Source organism: Ipomoea nil, unplaced genomic scaffold (genome assembly GCF_001879475.1).
Source record: "Ipomoea nil cultivar Tokyo-kokei standard unplaced genomic scaffold, Asagao_1.1 scaffold1596, whole genome shotgun sequence".
NCBI lineage: Eukaryota > Viridiplantae > Streptophyta > Magnoliopsida > Solanales > Convolvulaceae > Ipomoea > Ipomoea nil.
The window spans coordinates 1009447-1031716 of NW_017618024.1; the positions used below are offsets into that span (position 1 = coordinate 1009447).

The 22270-nt window shown below is 34.7% G+C and overlaps 2 protein-coding genes across 2 annotated transcripts; both read right to left on the reverse strand.

Annotated features, from left to right (window-relative positions):
- Positions 1-615: 615 nt before the first annotated feature.
- On the reverse strand, positions 616-7407 carry LOC109190969 (eukaryotic translation initiation factor 3 subunit L-like). The gene is made up of 8 exons (XM_019341557.1): positions 6858-7407; positions 4210-4368; positions 3425-3756; positions 2975-3314; positions 2184-2332; positions 2000-2093; positions 1614-1685; positions 616-933 (listed from the first exon to the last, which is right to left on the reverse strand). Exons 1-8 carry the CDS (start codon positions 7233-7235, stop codon positions 889-891), a joined length of 1569 nt encoding a protein of 522 aa, XP_019197102.1. The 5' UTR covers positions 7236-7407; the 3' UTR covers positions 616-888.
- A 6906-nt stretch (positions 7408-14313) lies between these two features.
- On the reverse strand, positions 14314-18195 carry LOC109190970 (eukaryotic translation initiation factor 3 subunit L-like). The gene is made up of 3 exons (XM_019341558.1): positions 17646-18195; positions 14997-15155; positions 14314-14543 (listed from the first exon to the last, which is right to left on the reverse strand). The coding sequence occupies exons 1-3, from the start codon at positions 18021-18023 to the stop codon at positions 14448-14450; spliced, it is 633 nt and encodes a 210-aa protein (XP_019197103.1). The 5' UTR covers positions 18024-18195; the 3' UTR covers positions 14314-14447.
- Between the last annotated feature and the right edge of the window lie 4075 nt (positions 18196-22270).

Genomic DNA, 22270 nt, shown 5'->3' on the forward strand with positions numbered 1-22270 from the left:
AAAAAAATTATGGCCCTGTTTGGTAAATGGTTGTTAGCTAATTGTGTTAATGAGAGAGTATAACTAATTAATAACATTAGCTGTTGTAAAAAAATATTTGGTAAATTAGCTGTTAGTTAATAGCTGTTTGGTAGAATTTCTTTTCTAAAAAAGTTGCTTGAGCTAATGAACCAAACACTTATATTGATATTTTAACTAAATCAAACAATTAATAGTGGTCAAATAAATTAAAATTGATTTTTTTTACCAAACAAGGCATGTTTGATAAATCTAAGGCGTAATATTTGAAAATGTATGTTGTTTAGAAATTGATAGGAGATTATAGAAATTTTTAAAAATAATGGTGTTTGATTTTATTATGTTATTTGCTTTGTAAAATTCTTAAGAGTATAAATAAAATTAGTAACTCCACCTCTTTTAAGGTTTAAAAGATGTTAGAACTAAACAATGGAATAAAATTATTAATAATAAAAATAATAGATAGCCTATTTGAAACTCTTATTCCAAAAACAAATTTAAAAACACTCTCGACCAAAACCAAAAAAAAAAAAAAAGAAAAAGAAAAGGTAACATTAAAAAAAAAAAAAAAAAAAAAAAAAAGAGAAATACAGGAAATGCAATATAAGCACAAAACGGAACTCAAAAGAATCTGATAACAATACACATTCTGCAAATTGGAAAAACAAAGGTTGATACAGATAAATATAATCAAGTATATCATTTATGAAGAGAATGACAATGGGAAGCGCTACTACTGGACGAACCACTCTACGTTCAATCCCAACTTTGGATTTTTCTTTGAGTTTTAGAAACAAGGCTCCAACTCTACTTCGTGAATGAGTCAAAACAAAAATGCTCTAGTGCAGAGGGGTAAAGACCCCAAGTATATTACTCCAGCTTTATCCTATCAACGTCAGTCATCACACCTTCAAGCTGCAGAATATATTAATTACGATCAGAAATTGCAATAGGAAGATGATTTTTTGGGCGGAATTGTACAATGTCAATGTCTATGTGGTATGTCGTCAAACAATTGCCTCAACAGAATTGGTGATTGTTGGGCGGAAGCCGGTAAAGGCCAAGTCTAGCACCCGGTGGCTAGGGGATGGTTGGGCAGAGGCCGGTAAAGGGCCAAGTCCAACACCCAGTGTCTCAAAAATGTGTGGTAGTATAAGGAAATAATGTTATGCCTTCGCTAATAGCTATAACTTTTGGTATAGCGGTAAGCGCTTGATCCTAACAGTGTTACGAGTACATGGTACCATCGTATCCATCAGCCTGTGATAGATTTGACCAAATATACATCACAGATAAGGATAGAAAGTATATACATCACAGATAAGGATAGAAAGTATATACATCACAGATAAGGATAGAAAGTATATACAGCACAGATAAGGATAGAAAGTATATACAGCACAGATAAGGATAGAAAGTATATACAGCACAGATAAGGATAGAAAGTATATACAGCACAGATAAGGATAGAAAGTATATACATCACAGATAAGGATAGAAAGTATATACATCACAGCTTATAGTGCAATAGACAAAAAAACAAAGGTAAGAGACAGATATGGTGAAATGGTAACAAATACCATCAAAAGGCATACCTTGACTATTTGACGCAGAAAGTAATCACCATATCGCTTAGATGGTTTGGATTCTACAACATGAATCATTTCCTGGTATAGAAGTTGAAAATAAGGTGAATCAGACAACACCATGACAAGAGAATTATGAAGTGCTTTAGAAATATAAATAAGATATTAGTAGCAGACAATGGCAAAATGGACTTCGTTAACAAAACAGCTTCTGGGAGAAATATGATGTTTGGATGGATACTTTTGTAAAAATCTCAACTCTGTTTTCAAAGTCCCCTTGGACCATGAAAACAAATGGCACCTCTTTTCAAATTATTTTAAAATTCTATAAAAATGATATTATAATGTAAATGACTTGTCATTTTGGAGACATAAACAGCAAACAGTATACTCACATCATCGATAAAGAAATCCACATCGGCATTGGAGAATATTTTTCCATCGGAATCAACAGAATGTGTCTTGTGTTTGTATGTCATCAGAATCGTCCTAAGTATAACCCAGAACACAGCTCAAAACATCATATATCAAAAGCAAATTGGATGAATTAAATCAACTCCACTTCTATTATTTTCTAACCTCAAAGTAGGTTCATCCACTTGCAAGTAATTTGCAAGTTTTCCCAGGGAAATAGTTGAATACACTTTCAAGTAGGTCCTAACACCAGATAATAATTGTTGCTGCTTCACTTCATAAAGGAACAACTTCAACTGCAGCCTATAAGCATCCTGTCACAAGAATGGTAAATTGTAGAAATGTCACATTCAAAAGAACGAGTCATATCCCTCCTATATTCAGTTATTATGGGTCTACTAAAAGATGAGTACAATTAGATACACATTCTTTGATGAGGAATGAAAACTTGCAACTCCCAAAAAGCCAAAAAATATATATAGGAGAAAAGTGTTACAAAGGCCGTTTAAACCACATAATTAAGAGAACTACATAAAACTTCAATGTTTCCATATTGGACATTATTAACTTCTTTCAATATTGAGAATCCAGTTCCAATTTTCAAAAAGATACTGGGTAGTCATTACCTCCAAGTTGTTATTGTCTTTGTAAATAAATACAGCTCAATCTTAATAACATGGCTTTCCCACCTTACCCCATCTTTAAATACAACCATTTTAATTTCTGTATAGTATTGACCAAATCTATAAAATCATCTCATCAAAGAACTCAATGGATGAAAGATTTAAGGAAGATTTAGGTAACAAAGATTTGCCAAACTATCGAACTTACAACATTGGACTTTAGAACATCACACAAGAAGGTGTGGGTTAGTGGTGCCTTCCAAATTAGTATAGTAGTAGAATGGAATTGTACTACATGGAAATACTACCATTTTAATCAATATGCCACAATACCTGGTTGTAATTTACAAGCGGCTCCTCAAAACTTGGGGCAGACGGAGTAATAAATTTAGGGCATGCATATGAGAAGAGTTCATCATAGAGAGTAAATGACTCATCATCATATCTTTGCATCTTCAACATCTTGTCACCATATTTCTCCCTTAATTGAGAGTTGACAGTCTCCTCAACAAGCTTCACTTGAGGGCACAGACACAAACTGACTGCTAGTAAGGCATACATCTGCTCATTCTTCTTTAGTATCTGCTCATACTGAGGAGATTTCTGGTGATATTGCTTAGTTTTGTAAATATACAAAAGGATCTTGTTAAATTCTTGAATAGCATCCACATACCTGCAGGCAAAAATGGCTTATGATGCAGGATTGACAAATCTGTTTTGGTAAGTAAACCAACAGTTTAGGTAATTATTTACAATAACCACAAAAATAATTGAACGGCATACCTCCTCAGCATAAGATTGGCAAAACCATAATGGTATATCGTAGTAATGTGGCTCCCAATTACACTGGTGTATACACCTTGTTGAGTTATGTCAATCGGGCGTAAGCACTTGAGGCCAGTATGATAATCACCCAACAAACAATGAACCCTAAGCAAGCCAATCATACTGAAATAGCCCAAAACTTTCAAGACGTTACTTCCACCACTGTAATCATATCCATCAGTAGAAGTGAATTCCTCAAGGCCCTCTTTCTCCTTCTCCAAGATTTGGATAATCTGAGATTTCTCAACAAGTGCTTGCAAATAGTTGAGAACACCATACACATTCCATGCCTTACAAAATTGTAGGGGGAGAAAACCAACAAGTCAGCAACACATTACTCTACAGCTAGAATAAAAATTTGAAATTATAAGCTAGATGTCAGCATAACAAAGATATATGAATTAAAGAAATGTTTAACTTCTTCACCACTCCCTCGCTAGAAACTAAAGGTAAAAATCCCACCACGGTCGAGGAAAATTAGACTTACACATCAAATCCCCAACTAATTGTCCTAAATTTCTTTGGCACAAAAATAACACAAAGATACTGGGTTTTGCAACTATGAACAGCTGGTTAATCATCCAAAAAATATTAAAGGAACCTTCATATCCTCTACTCATCACAAAGCAAAAAAAGTTGAACACAAATGAAAATGAAGACATTTTACAATTAAATGTACTCTTCAAGAAATATAAGAGTAAAATCTCAGTCCAAGACAATACATTATTTGTAAACAACAATACCTGATTAAACTGCTTCAGCAATGTAATCTCCTGTTCAGTCTTGTTCTTCATCTTGGCACGGTATTGGCAGAATGACTGAAATTGGTAAACAAATTCGTCAATCATATCCCACAACCACTGGTTTGGCAATTGCATGTTTACCACCCCATGTAGAACCACCTGCAGCAAATCACAATAGCTAAGTATCATTTTGTCTCAACAGAACAATTGAAACCCATAAACAATTTAGTGTAATAAAATAAAATATATGCAAAGTAAAAATGGTAGATTGGTAGATATAACTAAAACTCTGCATTCATGCAATGTGGCTGTTCTTAGTGTCTACCCACTACTACATGAGAGGACATTCTTGTCAAAACACAAATTTCTTGATGTAAAAGAAGTTCACACCATCAGTCACATGTTAATGAGCTGATTAACATGCACCATAGACACAGATTATATACATGCAGAGTTTTTTAATGCAAACAGTGCAACAGCATGACAGAGCACTACAAAGTTTTTTAAAGCACAAAGCAAACTGTTGCTTTTGTTTTGCATATAATATAGCAATGCAAAGTGGCAAAATTAAATTTCACAATCTAGAATCATATATAAATGATTTATAATGCAACTTTTAACACAAATATTATAAATTTATAATTGGCATCATGATATAACAATACAAGCATATTGTATCCTTAAGACCTTAATCATTGATGTATATTTTCATTACATGTCAAAATGGCTACTTTTGAAAAGTGAACAAAATTCTACCATTAACATAATATATATATATATATATATATATATATATATATATAATCATATTATCTTAATATTTCATTATTCATCAATCATTAATTTTTATCTAAACAGAAGCATCATATTAAATACTATATATCAACGAAGCACAATGCGTAATCCATATTTTCTAAAAACAACAAATTGAATGCATAAATTAAGGATTACATTAAAATATGAAACAATTGAGTACATCAATTAATCAGTGTGGTGAAAATTGGCCCGTAGGCCAAATGGAAGAATGCCAAAATTGATCTTCTACAAGGTCAGCCAACAAGGCAGCCCTTTTTTTGTAAATTTTGTTTTTTCGTTTGTATATGTTATGGTTAGAGTATTAATGTATTATGTTCTATTGAACATTTATATTGTATCAAAGGAATACTTGCTAGAAGTCTAAAAATCCAAGACTCCATATGCAACCCAAAAAAAAAAACCAGTTTTGTTTAGTTGTGCACCTAGGCACTAGGCGCCAATCAAACACTCAATGGGCACCTAGAAATTTTTACAACATTGCAATTAATTAAGGTTAAATTTATTTTTAAAATGGAGTTTGGAGAGCCCCACTTCCCAATGCCCACTACCCAAATAAATTAATTAAAAACAAATCAAATATATGGAATATTATTAACTATTAGACTTTTAGAGGAAAAAAAAAAAAGGATCTTGCTTAGCTAACAAAGAGAAGAGAGCATGTGAGAGGGTATGCAATATGCTTAAAGATGAAGAGTTCAAACAATATTGTTGTCATCATCTTCGTCCCTTATTGCAGTTGGCTTCTTCTTCCCCACCCACCCAAAAAAGAGGTAGTAGTAATAAGTGATTTGGCAAAAGAATAAGAAAAGCATAATTGCAATTTGTAGACTTAAGAGATCAGCGAAGGATGTGAGGCAATTCAGCCAAACTGTGAAACTATTGGTCACCAAAATGTTTAATTGGAGGCATTGGAGTATGATTGAAGGCAATTCTCAAGTTTGATTGTGCTGTTGCAGCTGAAATGAGGTGTTTTGAGTGTTGACTGTGTTGACCTTATTTAAGGTATGCTAAGGGTTGTGCTTTACACATTGCTCTCTTCAGACCAAAGCAATCGCTTCAGTCTGGTTTAGTACATTTCAGCACCTCGGCAAAGAGGAGAGCAATACACCAACAATTACTTCATTGCTTTACCAGCAAAACGATGTTTTTTTAGAAGCCTACATGTGTTAGATCGTGGCCTTTTCCTACTATAGGCAATTTATAAAAGAACAGCATTTTAATGGGTTCAATCCATGGAGAAATTAAAAGTCACCACTGAAAGGAAACAAATATAATTTATGTGTGAGCTAACTGTAAAACTACAGCAAAATTCACAAATTCTCCAAGAAGGTTATAGAATGCCTTTGAGAACCAAAATCATAAGCTTAATGCACTCATATAAACAAATATACTGCTCACTTTTACTCCAGCACTGAGCTACATACAAATAGCCAGATTATGCAATACAGTAATAGGTTTGAAAACATCCAATTCAACCTGACTACTGTACCCACAAGCTTGATATATTCTCCCCCTCAAAACTCAACCTTTTTAAAAACACAAGCACAAATATAAGCTAATAAGCAACTCCGTGCAATTCTTCATGTACAAGCCAAAATTATACTAAAGAAAACACTCGATAAGAGGGAGATCAAATGGTGAGACGTCATTATTGTTCTGACAGCTAATACTGTGAAATTTGTAAAACGCATACTGTATAAATAATCCGGTCAAGAAACCAGCAAAAAATAAATAAATAAACAGATATTGAAATAACAAAATAAAAAAACACAGACTTTTAGAGGAAAAAGGAGGTAAATAGAAGAATATTAGCTATCCAAAAAGAGCTAAACCTGGAATAAGTTGCAGTAATTGTCCCACGAATCAATACGCTGCTTGAGAGTCGGGGAGAGGCGAGCATAGAGGTGGCGAAACCACATCTCCCGGTAAAGCAAGCAGAAGACATGGTCGTTGTCGACGTAAGGTGCGACTGCGTCAACAGAAGGCCAGGGAGTGTCCTTGAACATGCGCTCGCTGAGGCTCTGGAACGAAGTCTCGTACATCTGGTGGATCTCGTACACATTCTTCTCCCTAATGTGCCTGTAAAGATGGCCGACGAACGACTTCACCGGGTCTGGGACGTAGTTCGGGTCATACGACTCGAGTGAAGAGTCCGAGTGCTGCTGTTTGGTCGAGTAGCTGCCATCTTCGTAGTCGTATGAAGTCGCCATTGTTGACGTCTGATTCGCAGAGAGGCTCCTGTTTTTGCTTTCTCCGAGACAAGGGTTTATCTATAAAGACGTTGAGGTCTGATTCGCACAGGATTTCCTTTTCTCCCTGCGAGACTAGGGTTTACCGAGGAAGACGATAATGAAGCAAAGGCCGGGAATATTGGGTGACTTTGCCCTAAGGAGAGCAGATAGATTGGACCGAATTTGAGAGCACTAAGCCCACACAATTGGGCCCAATAAGTTTTTAGAAGTTTTTTTTTTCTTTTTTCTTTTTGAAAACAGAAGATTTTTAGCTCACTAGAAATTATATATGACAATTTATTGCCACGTAGTATTGTATGGACCATAAAAGAAAGTACATTTTTAATGTACTAAAAATATAGTATTAGTGTATTGAATATATATTATATAAAATAATGTACTTTTAATATTTAAATAATGTAATTTTCGTGAATACAAAATACATTTTTAATATAATAAAAATACATTATTTGTGTATTAAATGAACATATTTTATAGTATAGAAAATATGGTGGTCCATACAATAATGATTGAAAATATAATGGATCATCATCCACGGCAAATTATTGTGGGGACCACGGTCTAAAACGATGTTATTTTTATGTCAAAAACTCCTTGCTCCGCGCACGTATTAGAATAATGAGCATTTTAGGGTAAGATAATGTATTTTATAAGTTAAATAATGTACTGTATGTACTTTATGTGGTAGAATAATGTATATTATATGTGTTAAAATAATAAAAAAATTTAGATAAGATAATGTATTTTATGAGTTAGAATAATGCATTTTATATGTTAAAATAATGTATTTTAAGAGTTAAATCTCCAGGCCAGCTGTCCCACCCAAAAGAGGTGCCTACAATTCAGCGAGTGGATTAGTCATTGTGTCCGACGGTGAAAATCGTGGGTATATCCAAAAAAAAAATGTATTTTAAGAGTTAGAATAATATATAATGTACTTTATATGTTAGAATAATAAATTTTTAAGGGTAAGATAATGTATTTTATGAATTAGAATAATGTACTTTATGTGTTAGAATAATGTATTTTGTGAGTTAGAATAATGTATTTTTTTTTGGAAAAGAATAATGTATTTTATGTGTTATTGAACTATGGTCCACACAGCTATGTAAACCATGGTCCACGCAATAATAATTGATCATCCACCGTGCAATTGAAAATACTGACAAATGTTCATTTTTAATATACTAAAAGCTCATTATTAATGTACTAAAGGTTTATTTTTAGATAATATACTAAATAATAAACCTTCAGTATAGTACAAAGTGAAAATTGTAATTTATGCTCCTCTATAATATGCCAATTGTCAATGTCCCCACTGAATTATTAGTGGTGTAAAAGTTGCCCCTCAATTTTCAAAACGGTACATATAGTGCCCTCCATAGTGTAAATGTTCCCCCTCATTTTTCAAAACAGTACATATATTGCCCTCCCGTACGGTACGGGAGGGCAATATATGTACCGTTTTAAAAAATGAAGGGCAACATTTACACCACTAATAATTCAGGGGTGACATTAATAATTGGCATATTATGGAGAGACATAAATTATAATTTTTCCTAGTAAAATTGAGCCTTATGTCACTGTTCTACCTTACAAGGTGGATCATGGTCCATGGTATAATGATTGGTTCAAAGCAATCATGATACCATGAACCATGGTTCACCTTGTGGCAAATTTTACTGTGGACCATGGTCCACACAAAACGGCACCCGTTTCGTCAAACTAATTTTGTTTTTATGAAGTATTCGGTTCATTTTATATACACTGTAATTTTATTATAGCACAACTAAAGTATCATTTTGATTCAACTACAGTTTCATTTGACAATATACACTCAATATGTGAGACCTGTTATTAAATTTCATTTTATACACACTGTAGTTTTATTACAACACCACTAAAGTATAATTTTGATTCAACTACGATTTCATAGGACAATATACACTTGAATATGTGAAACCTGTTATTCAGTTTCATTTTATATGCATTGTTAGTTTCATTATAGCACAACTAAAATATCATTTTGATTCAACTGCAGTTTCTGATATGGTAGATGAAGTAGCGCTCTAACTAACCTGCATGATCAACACCCTACTTCTTAAAAACTCCCAGGTCGAGTGGTGAAACCGAAGTTTACTTAAAAACCATCTTCCTAGACAGAGTATTCAAGAATGATGACTTTTTCATGCTACCACCACAATGTAAGTAAAGCCTTGGAATTTAGTCTCGGTACACAATTCAGACATTTAAGATTAAGTGATTGTAAAGCATATATGTATCTCATCAAATAGTGCAATATTTGTAACATATCCACAATATAACACATAATGTTATAAATTCGATATGTGCATAAGTACACAATTTATAAGCTTTATATCATATTGATGATTTAATAGCGCCTAGGCGCTAGGCACTAGGCGGCCGCCTGCTGCCGCGATTCCGGCCTCCTCCATGGTCGGCCGGTTCGGGAAGGCATAACTTTTTTTTTTTTTTTTGCGTTGTAAAGTGTTAAAAGTTCGGGAAGACATAACTTTTGACTCGGTTGTCCGTTTTGAACAATTTTTTTTTTCAAATCGCGTATTTTTTTGAGATCTGTACACCACAAATAACCAAAGGCAGTTTGGCCCTCTAATTCTTCAAAAAATGCTTCTTTTGCTCTTAATTTTAAATTTTTATGTATTTAGATGGTCTCAATAATATTCAAAACGATTTTACAACCACTTACGTAAATAATTTGTAAGAAAAATCTAGAGGAACCTTATGTTTTATGAGTGAATTTTATAATTTTTAATTTTTAATTTTTTTTAAAAAATAAAAATAATAATAATAAAACGGCGCCTAACGTTTTTGCAACCTTGCTTCTAACACAACAAAATCATAAAGGTCATCCATGTGAATTGAATAATAACAATTCACCTATCCTTGTGTGCACCACTGTTAATATTCTCTATAATATTCAAAGCACTCACCATATAAAATATGAAATGGTGATTTCTAAAATACTTGTCACAGTATATATTTCACGTTTCAAATGCTCTCAAAACATAATAATCAAATGGATGCAAAGGTATAGGCAAACCATCTTCTAAATTATGCCATTATGATAGTTTTAAGGGAATATGGTCAATGCACAATAATATATGACTACTTGTGCTCAAAATAATCATTTGCATATGATAGTCTATTATCATATAAATATGCATGTGTCATATTAAAATATGAGGAGACAAACCTCATCAGAGTATGGTTAAAGCTCCGATATGAACCCAATAATTATTTATGTTGTACTCCCTTGCTTAAAGGTTACACATAAGTCGAAGCAGTGTGCTTCACCAGTACTATTCTGTATCAAACTCCTGCCTTCCACTGTTAATCTCTGTTGTTGCTACACCATCATGTCACCAAAAAAATTTATATAATTTGCTCCACGATTTGAGTAGTTGACTGTTGCTAAAATAACGCTTTTAATTGTTGAAAAATATTCGCAACGTCAACGCACGGGCTGGAAACCTTTTAAGAAACACGGACACTACGAGTGTATGACTGAAAGGAAGTGTGTGCCGTGTTATAATAACATTACCTTAAAAGCGTTATTTGCCCGATAACGGTGCAGTCAGAACCCTGACACGCTTTCGACAGGCTACACAGGACTAACTACACTAAGTTCGCACCAGCTATAGCGTAGGTGAACCTGACTCAGTGCTTAGACGGAGCTTATGATAAAAAGGACATAGAAGGACCACGAGATGATGAAGATGTAATCGAGTGGTTTTGGTGTGTGCCTTCTCAAAGCTTATTGATGTGTTTATTGTGACACCCCGAAAATCTATCCCTTAAACGGAATTAATTATTTAATTAATTCTAAGCTTTCCTTGTAAAACTCTCCTTAATTCCTTATTAAAATAGTCGGAGGACCTAAAATTGACTTAAATCATTAGCCAATAAGTTGTACACGGTGCCTTATGCCTTGTACCTAGTTTTTAATTCCTTCCTAGCCTTAAATTGATTCAAAGGGGACCTTGCAACTTTTCAGATTTTAGCCTAAAGATCCTACCCCAACCAAGAGAATCTCCAATCATTCCAACTTTCCATCTCTATCTACCTTTCTCACCACCTTCTCTCTAAAATCCTAGCTTCTTCCCCAAGCCAACCAAAACCCTTTCTCAATCTTGCCAAGAACTCCCCAAGATTCCAACTTTCTTCCACCAAGACCTTAGGAAATGTAATGCCTAGTCTTGGGTAGTGTTTTTATCTAGTTTCTCCTTGACTTTATCTAAGTTTTGGATAGTTGTGTGGTTTTTGGTTTGTGTTGGGAAGACCTTGTGGAAGAAGAGTTCCAAAGAGGATGAGTAGAGGTTGAAAAAGGTGTTCTTAGGCTACAAGAGGTAACCATGTGCTACAAAATCTATTTTATGCTTGATAATATGAATTTCTTGCTATTCTTGATGTTCATGAGTGAAATGATGCATAACCTTGTGTTTATGCATGTTTAGAGCTTGTATCTAGGGTTCATAAATGCTATTCTTTGAGCTTTTCATTTGTTCAAGTTCCTTTATTGTTGAATGTGAGGTTTTGGGTGTTTTGGACTTGAACTTGGCGTTGTTGGTGTTTTTCCCCGAAAGGGAATTTATTTTTGGTTCAGGGGTACCCGCGGCAGAATGGCGAGCAGGCAGCCTACCGCCGGTTCCACTCGTGGGAAACGTAGGCGGATGGTGGCGGGAGGAGCCGCGGGTGGTTGCCCACCCATGGTTCCACTCGCTGGTACATGTGTAGGGGGAGTGGCGGGGGTTGTCCAACCGACCGTATTTCGCCCACTGGTACGTTGTGTTTTGGCCTCCGCTTTGTTGAATTCTTGTGCAACTGGTGTGTCTCCTTTTGATGTTTCGTACGTCTAGAATGGTGTCCTAAGTAACCTTGATCGGTTTATGAGTCTTGAATCATGCTTAAAGGTCTAACTTTGTGATTTGGTTGATTAATGTGAAGTTATTGATGTTCGTTTGAACCGTTATGATTATTCTATTGATTTGCATGCTAGTTACGATGTTGTTGGTACTAGTATGTGCTTGTTCATTCGTTCTCTATGAAGATTGGTAACTTGTGGTTCACCAATCAAGGTAATCTTTGGATTGAAGCCTATTACTATTGTGCTATTGTTTTGAATGTTCCTTTCATGTCTCTCCTTGAAGTCTTTCTACTGAATCTCTTGTTGTAACCTTGTACATATGTTGTACTCTATTGTTGATCCTTGATTGGGCTATTGATGAGCCTCAATCTTCTATGTCAATGACTATGTGATTGTTATGAGATTGGTGGTAATGAGCTTTGCTCACTTGATTGGCGGATACTATCACGGTGATAAGTATTATTATATTATTAATGACATTGTGTATGTCTATGAGATCGGTGATAATTGATTTGGCGGGGAGCAATGGCTCCAGGAGGGAAAAGGTTGGACTTGGTGTACAGGGTGGCACTCGGAGGTACAGGTTGGAACTGAAATAAGGTCGGGCATGGTGACATAAGGTTGGAACCAGGCATAAGGTTAGAACTAGTCATTGCTTGCGATCTTTGACTTTCTATTGCTTATGAGTATGTTTGATGTTATCTCTTAATTGATATTGCTTATCATATCATGTGGATTACTCGTTTGTTCTTGTCGTTCTTGTTGATACCTTGAGTAACCGTATGATGTTGGTCATTTGATTAAGAGTGATTCTGATGAGTCTTATGTTGTTCCTACTCCTCGTTTTAAAAGATTATATACTATGTATTCCAAGTCTCAAAAGTGATTTTCCTATATGTATATTATAAGTACTCTACGCGTAGTGTTGGTTACTTAGCATTATTCGCTAACGGGTGCTACCCCTTATGTTTTACAGGTGCTGAGTAGTTTCTTCGAGCGTGATAGAAGACGGATTAGTTTAACGTATCTCCCTTTTGGTTCCTTAGCTAATTGTTGAGGCATGTGTGCCTGTAGAATTGAACTTGTGAATTCGATGTTATGGTTTTGGATGTCTAAGTTTTGACTTTTAGCCTGTGCATCTAGCCTTGTAGTTAGATGTGACGTGACATCTTCTGATTGACAAGTTTAGCTTCCGCACTCTTTATATCTTAATGTTAGTTTTATCTTCATCTTTAAGCCTTTAATTGCTTAGTTGTTGTGTAAAAATCGGGGTGTTACAGTTGGTATCAGAGTATAGGTTTGAACCTAGGTTAGTGCCTTTAAGAGTAAGACTTTAAGGTATTAAGGTTGAATTCTAGTACTGTCACAACGTTTTTTATAGCGTCGCTAAATCTTTCGTTGGTTTGGATTTTAGAGTTTATAACTGAGTTTTTTAGTATTACTGACTCTGTTACAATGCGCTATAAAAATATTATAGGTAACACTATCTTTTTACTAAAAATTCCTACATGTATGATCAAAAAGAAAATATATACATGTCAATTCTCATATAATATTATTTAGGCAGAAATGTCAAATAAGCACATCTACTACTGCGAAGTGCTCAATTCTCACCACGAACTAAATTAAGTGTCAAATAGGCCCATCTACCAGCAAAATTTGTTCGATTGACTTTTTTACAAGTTGCCTATTCAATTATTAAAAATATAAAATAAATAAATAAATAAAAGGAATTTCAGCCATCGTTGTCTGCGCCGGACAGCCCTCGTTCCAAGGCCGTTTGAGGTGAGGTCCAGATTTGGACCTCATGTTTGACAGCCGTGGCTGTCCGGTTGTCCTCGCTGGACAGCCCTCGTTCCAGGCCGGGGTGAGGTCCAGATTTGGACCTCATGTTTGACAGTCGTGGCTATCCGCCAGATCTGGACCTCATGTCTGACAGCCGTGGCTACCGGATAGCCCTCGTTCCAGGCCGGGGGTGAGGTCCAGATCTGGACCTCATGTTTGACAGCCGTGGCTATCCGGCCAGATCTGCTCATGTCTGACAGCGTGGCTATTCGGCCAGATCTGGACCTCATGTTTGACAGCTGTGGCTATCAGGCCAGATCTGGATCTCATGTTTGACAGCCGTGGAGCACTTGAGGCCAGTATGATAATCACCCAACAAACAATGAACCCTAAGCAAGCCAATCATACTGAAATAGCCCAAAACTTTCAAGACGTTACTTCCACCACTGTAATCATATCCATCAGTAGAAGTGAATTCCTCAAGGCCCTCTTTCTCCTTCTCCCAAGATTTGGATAATCTGAGATTTCTCAACAAGTGCTTGCAAATAGTTGAGAACACCATACACATTCCATGCCTTACAAAATTGTAGGGGGAGAAAACCAACAAGTCAGCAACACATTACTCTACAGCTAGAATAAAAATTTGAAATTATAAGCTAGATGTCAGCATAACAAAGATATATGAATTAAAGAAATGTTTAACTTCTTCACCACTCCCTCGCTAGAAACTAAAGGTAAAAATCCCACCACGGTCGAGGAAAATTAGACTTACACATCAAATCCCCAACTAATTGTCCTAAATTTCTTTGGCACAAAAATAACACAAAGATACTGGGTTTTGCAACTATGAACAGCTGGTTAATCATCCAAAAAATATTAAAGGAACCTTCATATCCTCTACTCATCACAAAGCAAAAAAAGTTGAACACAAATGAAAATGAAGACATTTTACAATTAAATGTACTCTTCAAGAAATATAAGAGTAAAATCTCAGTCCAAGACAATACATTATTTGTAAACAACAATACCTGATTAAACTGCTTCAGCAATGTAATCTCCTGTTCAGTCTTGTTCTTCATCTTGGCACGGTATTGGCAGAATGACTGAAATTGGTAAACAAATTCGTCAATCATATCCCACAACCACTGGTTTGGCAATTGCATGTTTACCACCCCATGTAGAACCACCTGCAGCAAATCACAATAGCTAAGTATCATTTTGTCTCAACAGAACAATTGAAACCCATAAACAATTTAGTGTAATAAAATAAAATATATGCAAAGTAAAAATGGTAGATTGGTAGATATAACTAAAACTCTGCATTCATGCAATGTGGCTGTTCTTAGTGTCTACCCACTACTACATGAGAGGACATTCTTGTCAAAACACAAATTTCTTGATGTAAAAGAAGTTCACACCATCAGTCACATGTTAATGAGCTGATTAACATGCACCATAGACACAGATTATATACATGCAGAGTTTTTTAATGCAAACAGTGCAACAGCATGACAGAGCACTACAAAGTTTTTTAAAGCACAAAGCAAACTGTTGCTTTTGTTTTGCATATAATATAGCAATGCAAAGTGGCAAAATTAAATTTCACAATCTAGAATCATATATAAATGATTTATAATGCAACTTTTAACACAAATATTATAAATTTATAATTGGCATCATGATATAACAATACAAGCATATTGTATCCTTAAGACCTTAATCATTGATGTATATTTTCATTACATGTCAAAATGGCTACTTTTGAAAAGTGAACAAAATTCTACCATTAACATAATATATATATATATATATATATATATATATATATATAATCATATTATCTTAATATTTCATTATTCATCAATCATTAATTTTTATCTAAACAGAAGCATCATATTAAATACTATATATCAACGAAGCACAATGCGTAATCCATATTTTCTAAAAACAACAAATTGAATGCATAAATTAAGGATTACATTAAAATATGAAACAATTGAGTACATCAATTAATCAGTGTGGTGAAAATTGGCCCGTAGGCCAAATGGAAGAATGCCAAAATTGATCTTCTACAAGGTCAGCCAACAAGGCAGCCCTTTTTTTGTAAATTTTGTTTTTTCGTTTGTATATGTTATGGTTAGAGTATTAATGTATTATGTTCTATTGAACATTTATATTGTATCAAAGGAATACTTGCTAGAAGTCTAAAAATCCAAGACTCCATATGCAACCCAAAAAAAAAAACCAGTTTTGTTTAGTTGTGCACCTAGGCACTAGGCGCCAATCAAACACTCAATGGGCACCTAGAAATTTTTACAACATTGCAATTAATTAAGGTTAAATTTATTTTTAAAATGGAGTTTGGAGAGCCCCACTTCCCAATGCCCACTACCCAAATAAATTAATTAAAAACAAATCAAATATATGGAATATTATTAACTATTAGACTTTTAGAGGAAAAAAAAAAAAGGATCTTGCTTAGCTAACAAAGAGAAGAGAGCATGTGAGAGGGTATGCAATATGCTTAAAGATGAAGAGTTCAAACAATATTGTTGTCATCATCTTCGTCCCTTATTGCAGTTGGCTTCTTCTTCCCCACCCACCCCAAAAAAGAGGTAGTAGTAATAAGTGATTTGGCAAAAGAATAAGAAAAGCATAATTGCAATTTGTAGACTTAAGAGATCAGCGAAGGATGTGAGGCAATTCAGCCAAACTGTGAAACTATTGGTCACCAAAATGTTTAATTGGAGGCATTGGAGTATGATTGAAGGCAATTCTCAAGTTTGATTGTGCTGTTGCAGCTGAAATGAGGTGTTTTGAGTGTTGACTGTGTTGACCTTATTTAAGGTATGCTAAGGGTTGTGCTTTACACATTGCTCTCTTCAGACCAAAGCAATCGCTTCAGTCTGGTTTAGTACATTTCAGCACCTCGGCAAAGAGGAGAGCAATACACCAACAATTACTTCATTGCTTTACCAGCAAAACGATGTTTTTTTAGAAGCCTACATGTGTTAGATCGTGGCCTTTTCCTACTATAGGCAATTTATAAAAGAACAGCATTTTAATGGGTTCAATCCATGGAGAAATTAAAAGTCACCACTGAAAGGAAACAAATATAATTTATGTGTGAGCTAACTGTAAAACTACAGCAAAATTCACAAATTCTCCAAGAAGGTTATAGAATGCCTTTGAGAACCAAAATCATAAGCTTAATGCACTCATATAAACAAATATACTGCTCACTTTTACTCCAGCACTGAGCTACATACAAATAGCCAGATTATGCAATACAGTAATAGGTTTGAAAACATCCAATTCAACCTGACTACTGTACCCACAAGCTTGATATATTCTCCCCCTCAAAACTCAACCTTTTTAAAAACACAAGCACAAATATAAGCTAATAAGCAACTCCGTGCAATTCTTCATGTACAAGCCAAAATTATACTAAAGAAAACACTCGATAAGAGGGAGATCAAATGGTGAGACGTCATTATTGTTCTGACAGCTAATACTGTGAAATTTGTAAAACGCATACTGTATAAATAATCCGGTCAAGAAACCAGCAAAAAATAAATAAATAAACAGATATTGAAATAACAAAATAAAAAAACACAGACTTTTAGAGGAAAAAGGAGGTAAATAGAAGAATATTAGCTATCCAAAAAGAGCTAAACCTGGAATAAGTTGCAGTAATTGTCCCACGAATCAATACGCTGCTTGAGAGTCGGGGAGAGGCGAGCATAGAGGTGGCGAAACCACATCTCCCGGTAAAGCAAGCAGAAGACATGGTCGTTGTCGACGTAAGGTGCGACTGCGTCAACAGAAGGCCAGGGAGTGTCCTTGAACATGCGCTCGCTGAGGCTCTGGAACGAAGTCTCGTACATCTGGTGGATCTCGTACACATTCTTCTCCCTAATGTGCCTGTAAAGATGGCCGACGAACGACTTCACCGGGTCTGGGACGTAGTTCGGGTCATACGACTCGAGTGAAGAGTCCGAGTGCTGCTGTTTGGTCGAGTAGCTGCCATCTTCGTAGTCGTATGAAGTCGCCATTGTTGACGTCTGATTCGCAGAGAGGCTCCTGTTTTTGCTTTCTCCGAGACAAGGGTTTATCTATAAAGACGTTGAGGTCTGATTCGCACAGGATTTCCTTTTCTCCCTGCGAGACTAGGGTTTACCGAGGAAGACGATAATGAAGCAAAGGCCGGGAATATTGGGTGACTTTGCCCTAAGGAGAGCAGATAGATTGGACCGAATTTGAGAGCACTAAGCCCACACAATTGGGCCAATAAGTTTTTAGAAGTTTTTTTTTTTCTTTTTTCTTTTTGAAAACAGAAGATTTTTAGCTCACTAGAAATTATATATGACAATTTATTGCCACGTAGTATTGTATGGACCATAAAAGAAAGTACATTTTTAATGTACTAAAAATATAGTATTAGTGTATTGAATATATATTATATAAAATAATGTACTTTTAATATTTAAATAATGTAATTTTCGTGAATACAAAATACATTTTTAATATAATAAAAATACATTATTTGTGTATTAAATGAACATATTTTATAGTATAGAAAATATGGTGGTCCATACAATAATGATTGAAAATATAATGGATCATCATCCACGGCAAATTATTGTGGGGACCACGGTCTAAAACGATGTTATTTTTATGTCAAAAACTCCTTGCTCCGCGCACGTATTAGAATAATGAGCATTTTAGGGTAAGATAATGTATTTTATAAGTTAAATAATGTACTGTATGTACTTTATGTGGTAGAATAATGTATATTATATGTGTTAAAATAATAAAAAAATTTAGATAAGATAATGTATTTTATGAGTTAGAATAATGCATTTTATATGTTAAAATAATGTATTTTAAGAGTTAAATCTCCAGGCCAGCTGTCCCACCCAAAAGAGGTGCCTACAATTCAGCGAGTGGATTAGTCATTGTGTCCGACGGTGAAAATCGTGGGTATATCCAAAAAAAAAATGTATTTTAAGAGTTAGAATAATATATAATGTACTTTATATGTTAGAATAATAAATTTTTAAGGGTAAGATAATGTATTTTATGAATTAGAATAATGTACTTTATGTGTTAGAATAATGTATTTTGTGAGTTAGAATAATGTATTTTTTTTTTGGAAAAGAATAATGTATTTTATGTGTTATTGAACTATGGTCCACACAGCTATGTAAACCATGGTCCACGCAATAATAATTGATCATCCACCGTGCAATTGAAAATACTGACAAATGTTCATTTTTAATATACTAAAAGCTCATTATTAATGTACTAAAGGTTTATTTTTAGATAATATACTAAATAATAAACCTTCAGTATAGTACAAAGTGAAAATTGTAATTTATGCTCCTCTATAATATGCCAATTGTCAATGTCCCCACTGAATTATTAGTGGTGTAAAAGTTGCCCCTCAATTTTCAAAACGGTACATATAGTGCCCTCCCATAGTGTAAATGTTCCCCCTCATTTTTCAAAACAGTACATATATTGCCCCTCCCGTACGGTACGGGAGGGGCAATATATGTACCGTTTTAAAAAATGAAGGGCAACATTTACACCACTAATAATTCAGGGGTGACATTAATAATTGGCATATTATGGAGAGACATAAATTATAATTTTTCCTAGTAAAATTGAGCCTTATGTCACTGTTCTACCTTACAAGGTGGATCATGGTCCATGGTATAATGATTGGTTCAAAGCAATCATGATACCATGAACCATGGTTCACCTTGTGGCAAATTTTACTGTGGACCATGGTCCACACAAAACGGCACCCGTTTCGTCAAACTAATTTTGTTTTTATGAAGTATTCGGTTCATTTTATATACACTGTAATTTTATTATAGCACAACTAAAGTATCATTTTGATTCAACTACAGTTTCATTTGACAATATACACTCAATATGTGAGACCTGTTATTAAATTTCATTTTATACACACTGTAGTTTTATTACAACACCACTAAAGTATAATTTTGATTCAACTACGATTTCATAGGACAATATACACTTGAATATGTGAAACCTGTTATTCAGTTTCATTTTATATGCATTGTTAGTTTCATTATAGCACAACTAAAATATCATTTTGATTCAACTGCAGTTTCTGATATGGTAGATGAAGTAGCGCTCTAACTAACCTGCATGATCAACACCCTACTTCTTAAAAACTCCCAGGTCGAGTGGTGAAACCGAAGTTTACTTAAAAACCATCTTCCTAGACAGAGTATTCAAGAATGATGACTTTTTCATGCTACCACCACAATGTAAGTAAAGCCTTGGAATTTAGTCTCGGTACACAATTCAGACATTTAAGATTAAGTGATTGTAAAGCATATATGTATCTCATCAAATAGTGCAATATTTGTAACATATCCACAATATAACACATAATGTTATAAATTCGATATGTGCATAAGTACACAATTTATAAGCTTTATATCATATTGATGATTTAATAGGCGCCTAGGCGCTAGGCACTAGGCGGCCGCCTGCTGCCGCGATTCCGGCCTCCTCCATGGTCGGCCGGTTCGGGAAGGCATAACTTTTTTTTTTTTTTTTGCGTTGTAAAGTGTTAAAAGTTCGGGAAGACATAACTTTTGACTCGGTTGTCCGTTTTGAACAATTTTTTTTTTCAAATCGCGTATTTTTTTGAGATCTGTACACCACAAATAACCAAAGGCAGTTTGGCCCTCTAATTTCTTCAAAAATGCTTCTTTTGCTCTTAATTTTAAATTTTTATGTATTTAGATGGTCTCAATAATATTCAAAACGATTTTACAACCACTTACGTAAATAATTTGTAAGAAAAATCTAGAGGAACCTTATGTTTTATGAGTGAATTTTATAATTTTTAATTTTTAATTTTTTTTTAAAAATAAAAATAATAATAATAAAACGGCGCCTAACGTTTTTGCAACCTTGCTTCTAACACAACAAAATCATAAAGGTCATCCATGTGAATTGAATAATAACAATTCACCTATCCTTGTGTGCACCACTGTTAATATTCTCTATAATATTCAAAGCACTCACCATATAAAATATGAAATGGTGATTTCTAAAATACTTGTCACAGTATATATTTCACGTTTCAAATGCTCTCAAAACATAATAATCAAATGGATGCAAAGGTATAGGCAAACCATCTTCTAAATTATGCCATTATGATAGTTTTAAGGGAATATGGTCAATGCACAATAATATATGACTACTTGTGCTCAAAATAATCATTTGCATATGATAGTCTATTATCATATAAATATGCATGTGTCATATTAAAATATGAGGAGACAAACCTCATCAGAGTATGGTTAAAGCTCCGATATGAACCCAATAATTATTTATGTTGTACTCCCTTGCTTAAAGGTTACACATAAGTCGAAGCAGTGTGCTTCACCAGTACTATTCTGTATCAAACTCCTGCCTTCCACTGTTAATCTCTGTTGTTGCTACACCATCATGTCACCAAAAAATTTATATAATTTGCTCCACGATTTGAGTAGTTGACTGTTGCTAAAATAACGCTTTTAATTGTTGAAAAATATTCGCAACGTCAACGCACGGGCTGGAAACCTTTTAAGAAACACGGACACTACGAGTGTATGACTGAAAGGAAGTGTGTGCCGTGTTATAATAACATTACCTTAAAAGCGTTATTTGCCCGATAACGGTGCAGTCAGAACCCTGACACGCTTTCGACAGGCTACACAGACTAACTACACTAAGTTCGCACCAGCTATAGCGTAGGTGAACCTGACTCAGTGCTTAGACGGAGCTTATGATAAAAAGGACATAGAAGGACCACGAGATGATGAAGATGTAATCGAGTGGTTTTGGTGTGTGCCTTCTCAAAGCTTATTGATGTGTTTATTGTGACACCCCGAAAATCTATCCCTTAAACGGAATTAATTATTTAATTAATTCTAAGCTTTCCTTGTAAAACTCTCCTTAATTCCTTATTAAAATAGTCGGAGGACCTAAAATTGACTTAAATCATTAGCCAATAAGTTGTACACGGTGCCTTATGCCTTGTACCTAGTTTTTAATTCCTTCCTAGCCTTAAATTGATTCAAAGGGGACCTTGCAACTTTTCAGATTTTAGCCTAAAGATCCTACCCCAACCAAGAGAATCTCCAATCATTCCAACTTTTCCATCTCTATCTACCTTTCTCACCACCTTCTCTCTAAAATCCTAGCTTCTTCCCCAAGCCAACCAAAACCCTTTCTCAATCTTGCCAAGAACTCCCCAAGATTCCAACTT

What these genes read in the sequence shown, in the direction of transcription:
- LOC109190970 (XM_019341558.1), bottom strand. Translation starts at nt 18,023, where the DNA reads ATGGCGACTTCATACGACTACGAAGATGGCAGCTACTCGACCAAACAG. An exon ending in ATTACTGCAACTTATTCCAG is followed by an intron (nt 15,156 to 17,645) that starts GTTTAGCTCTTT and finishes GATTTGCTGCAG; the next exon opens with GTGGTTCTACATGGGGTGGT. An exon ending in TGCTGAAGCAGTTTAATCAG is followed by an intron (nt 14,544 to 14,996) that starts GTATTGTTGTTT and finishes CAATTTTGTAAG; the next exon opens with GCATGGAATGTGTATGGTGT.
- LOC109190969 (XM_019341557.1), bottom strand. Translation starts at nt 7,235, where the DNA reads ATGGCGACTTCATACGACTACGAAGATGGCAGCTACTCGACCAAACAG. An exon ending in TGCTGAAGCAGTTTAATCAG is followed by an intron (nt 3,757 to 4,209) that starts GTATTGTTGTTT and finishes CAATTTTGTAAG; the next exon opens with GCATGGAATGTGTATGGTGT. An exon ending in TGGATTTCTTTATCGATGAT is followed by an intron (nt 1,686 to 1,999) that starts GTGAGTATACTG and finishes CTTCTATACCAG; the next exon opens with GAAATGATTCATGTTGTAGA.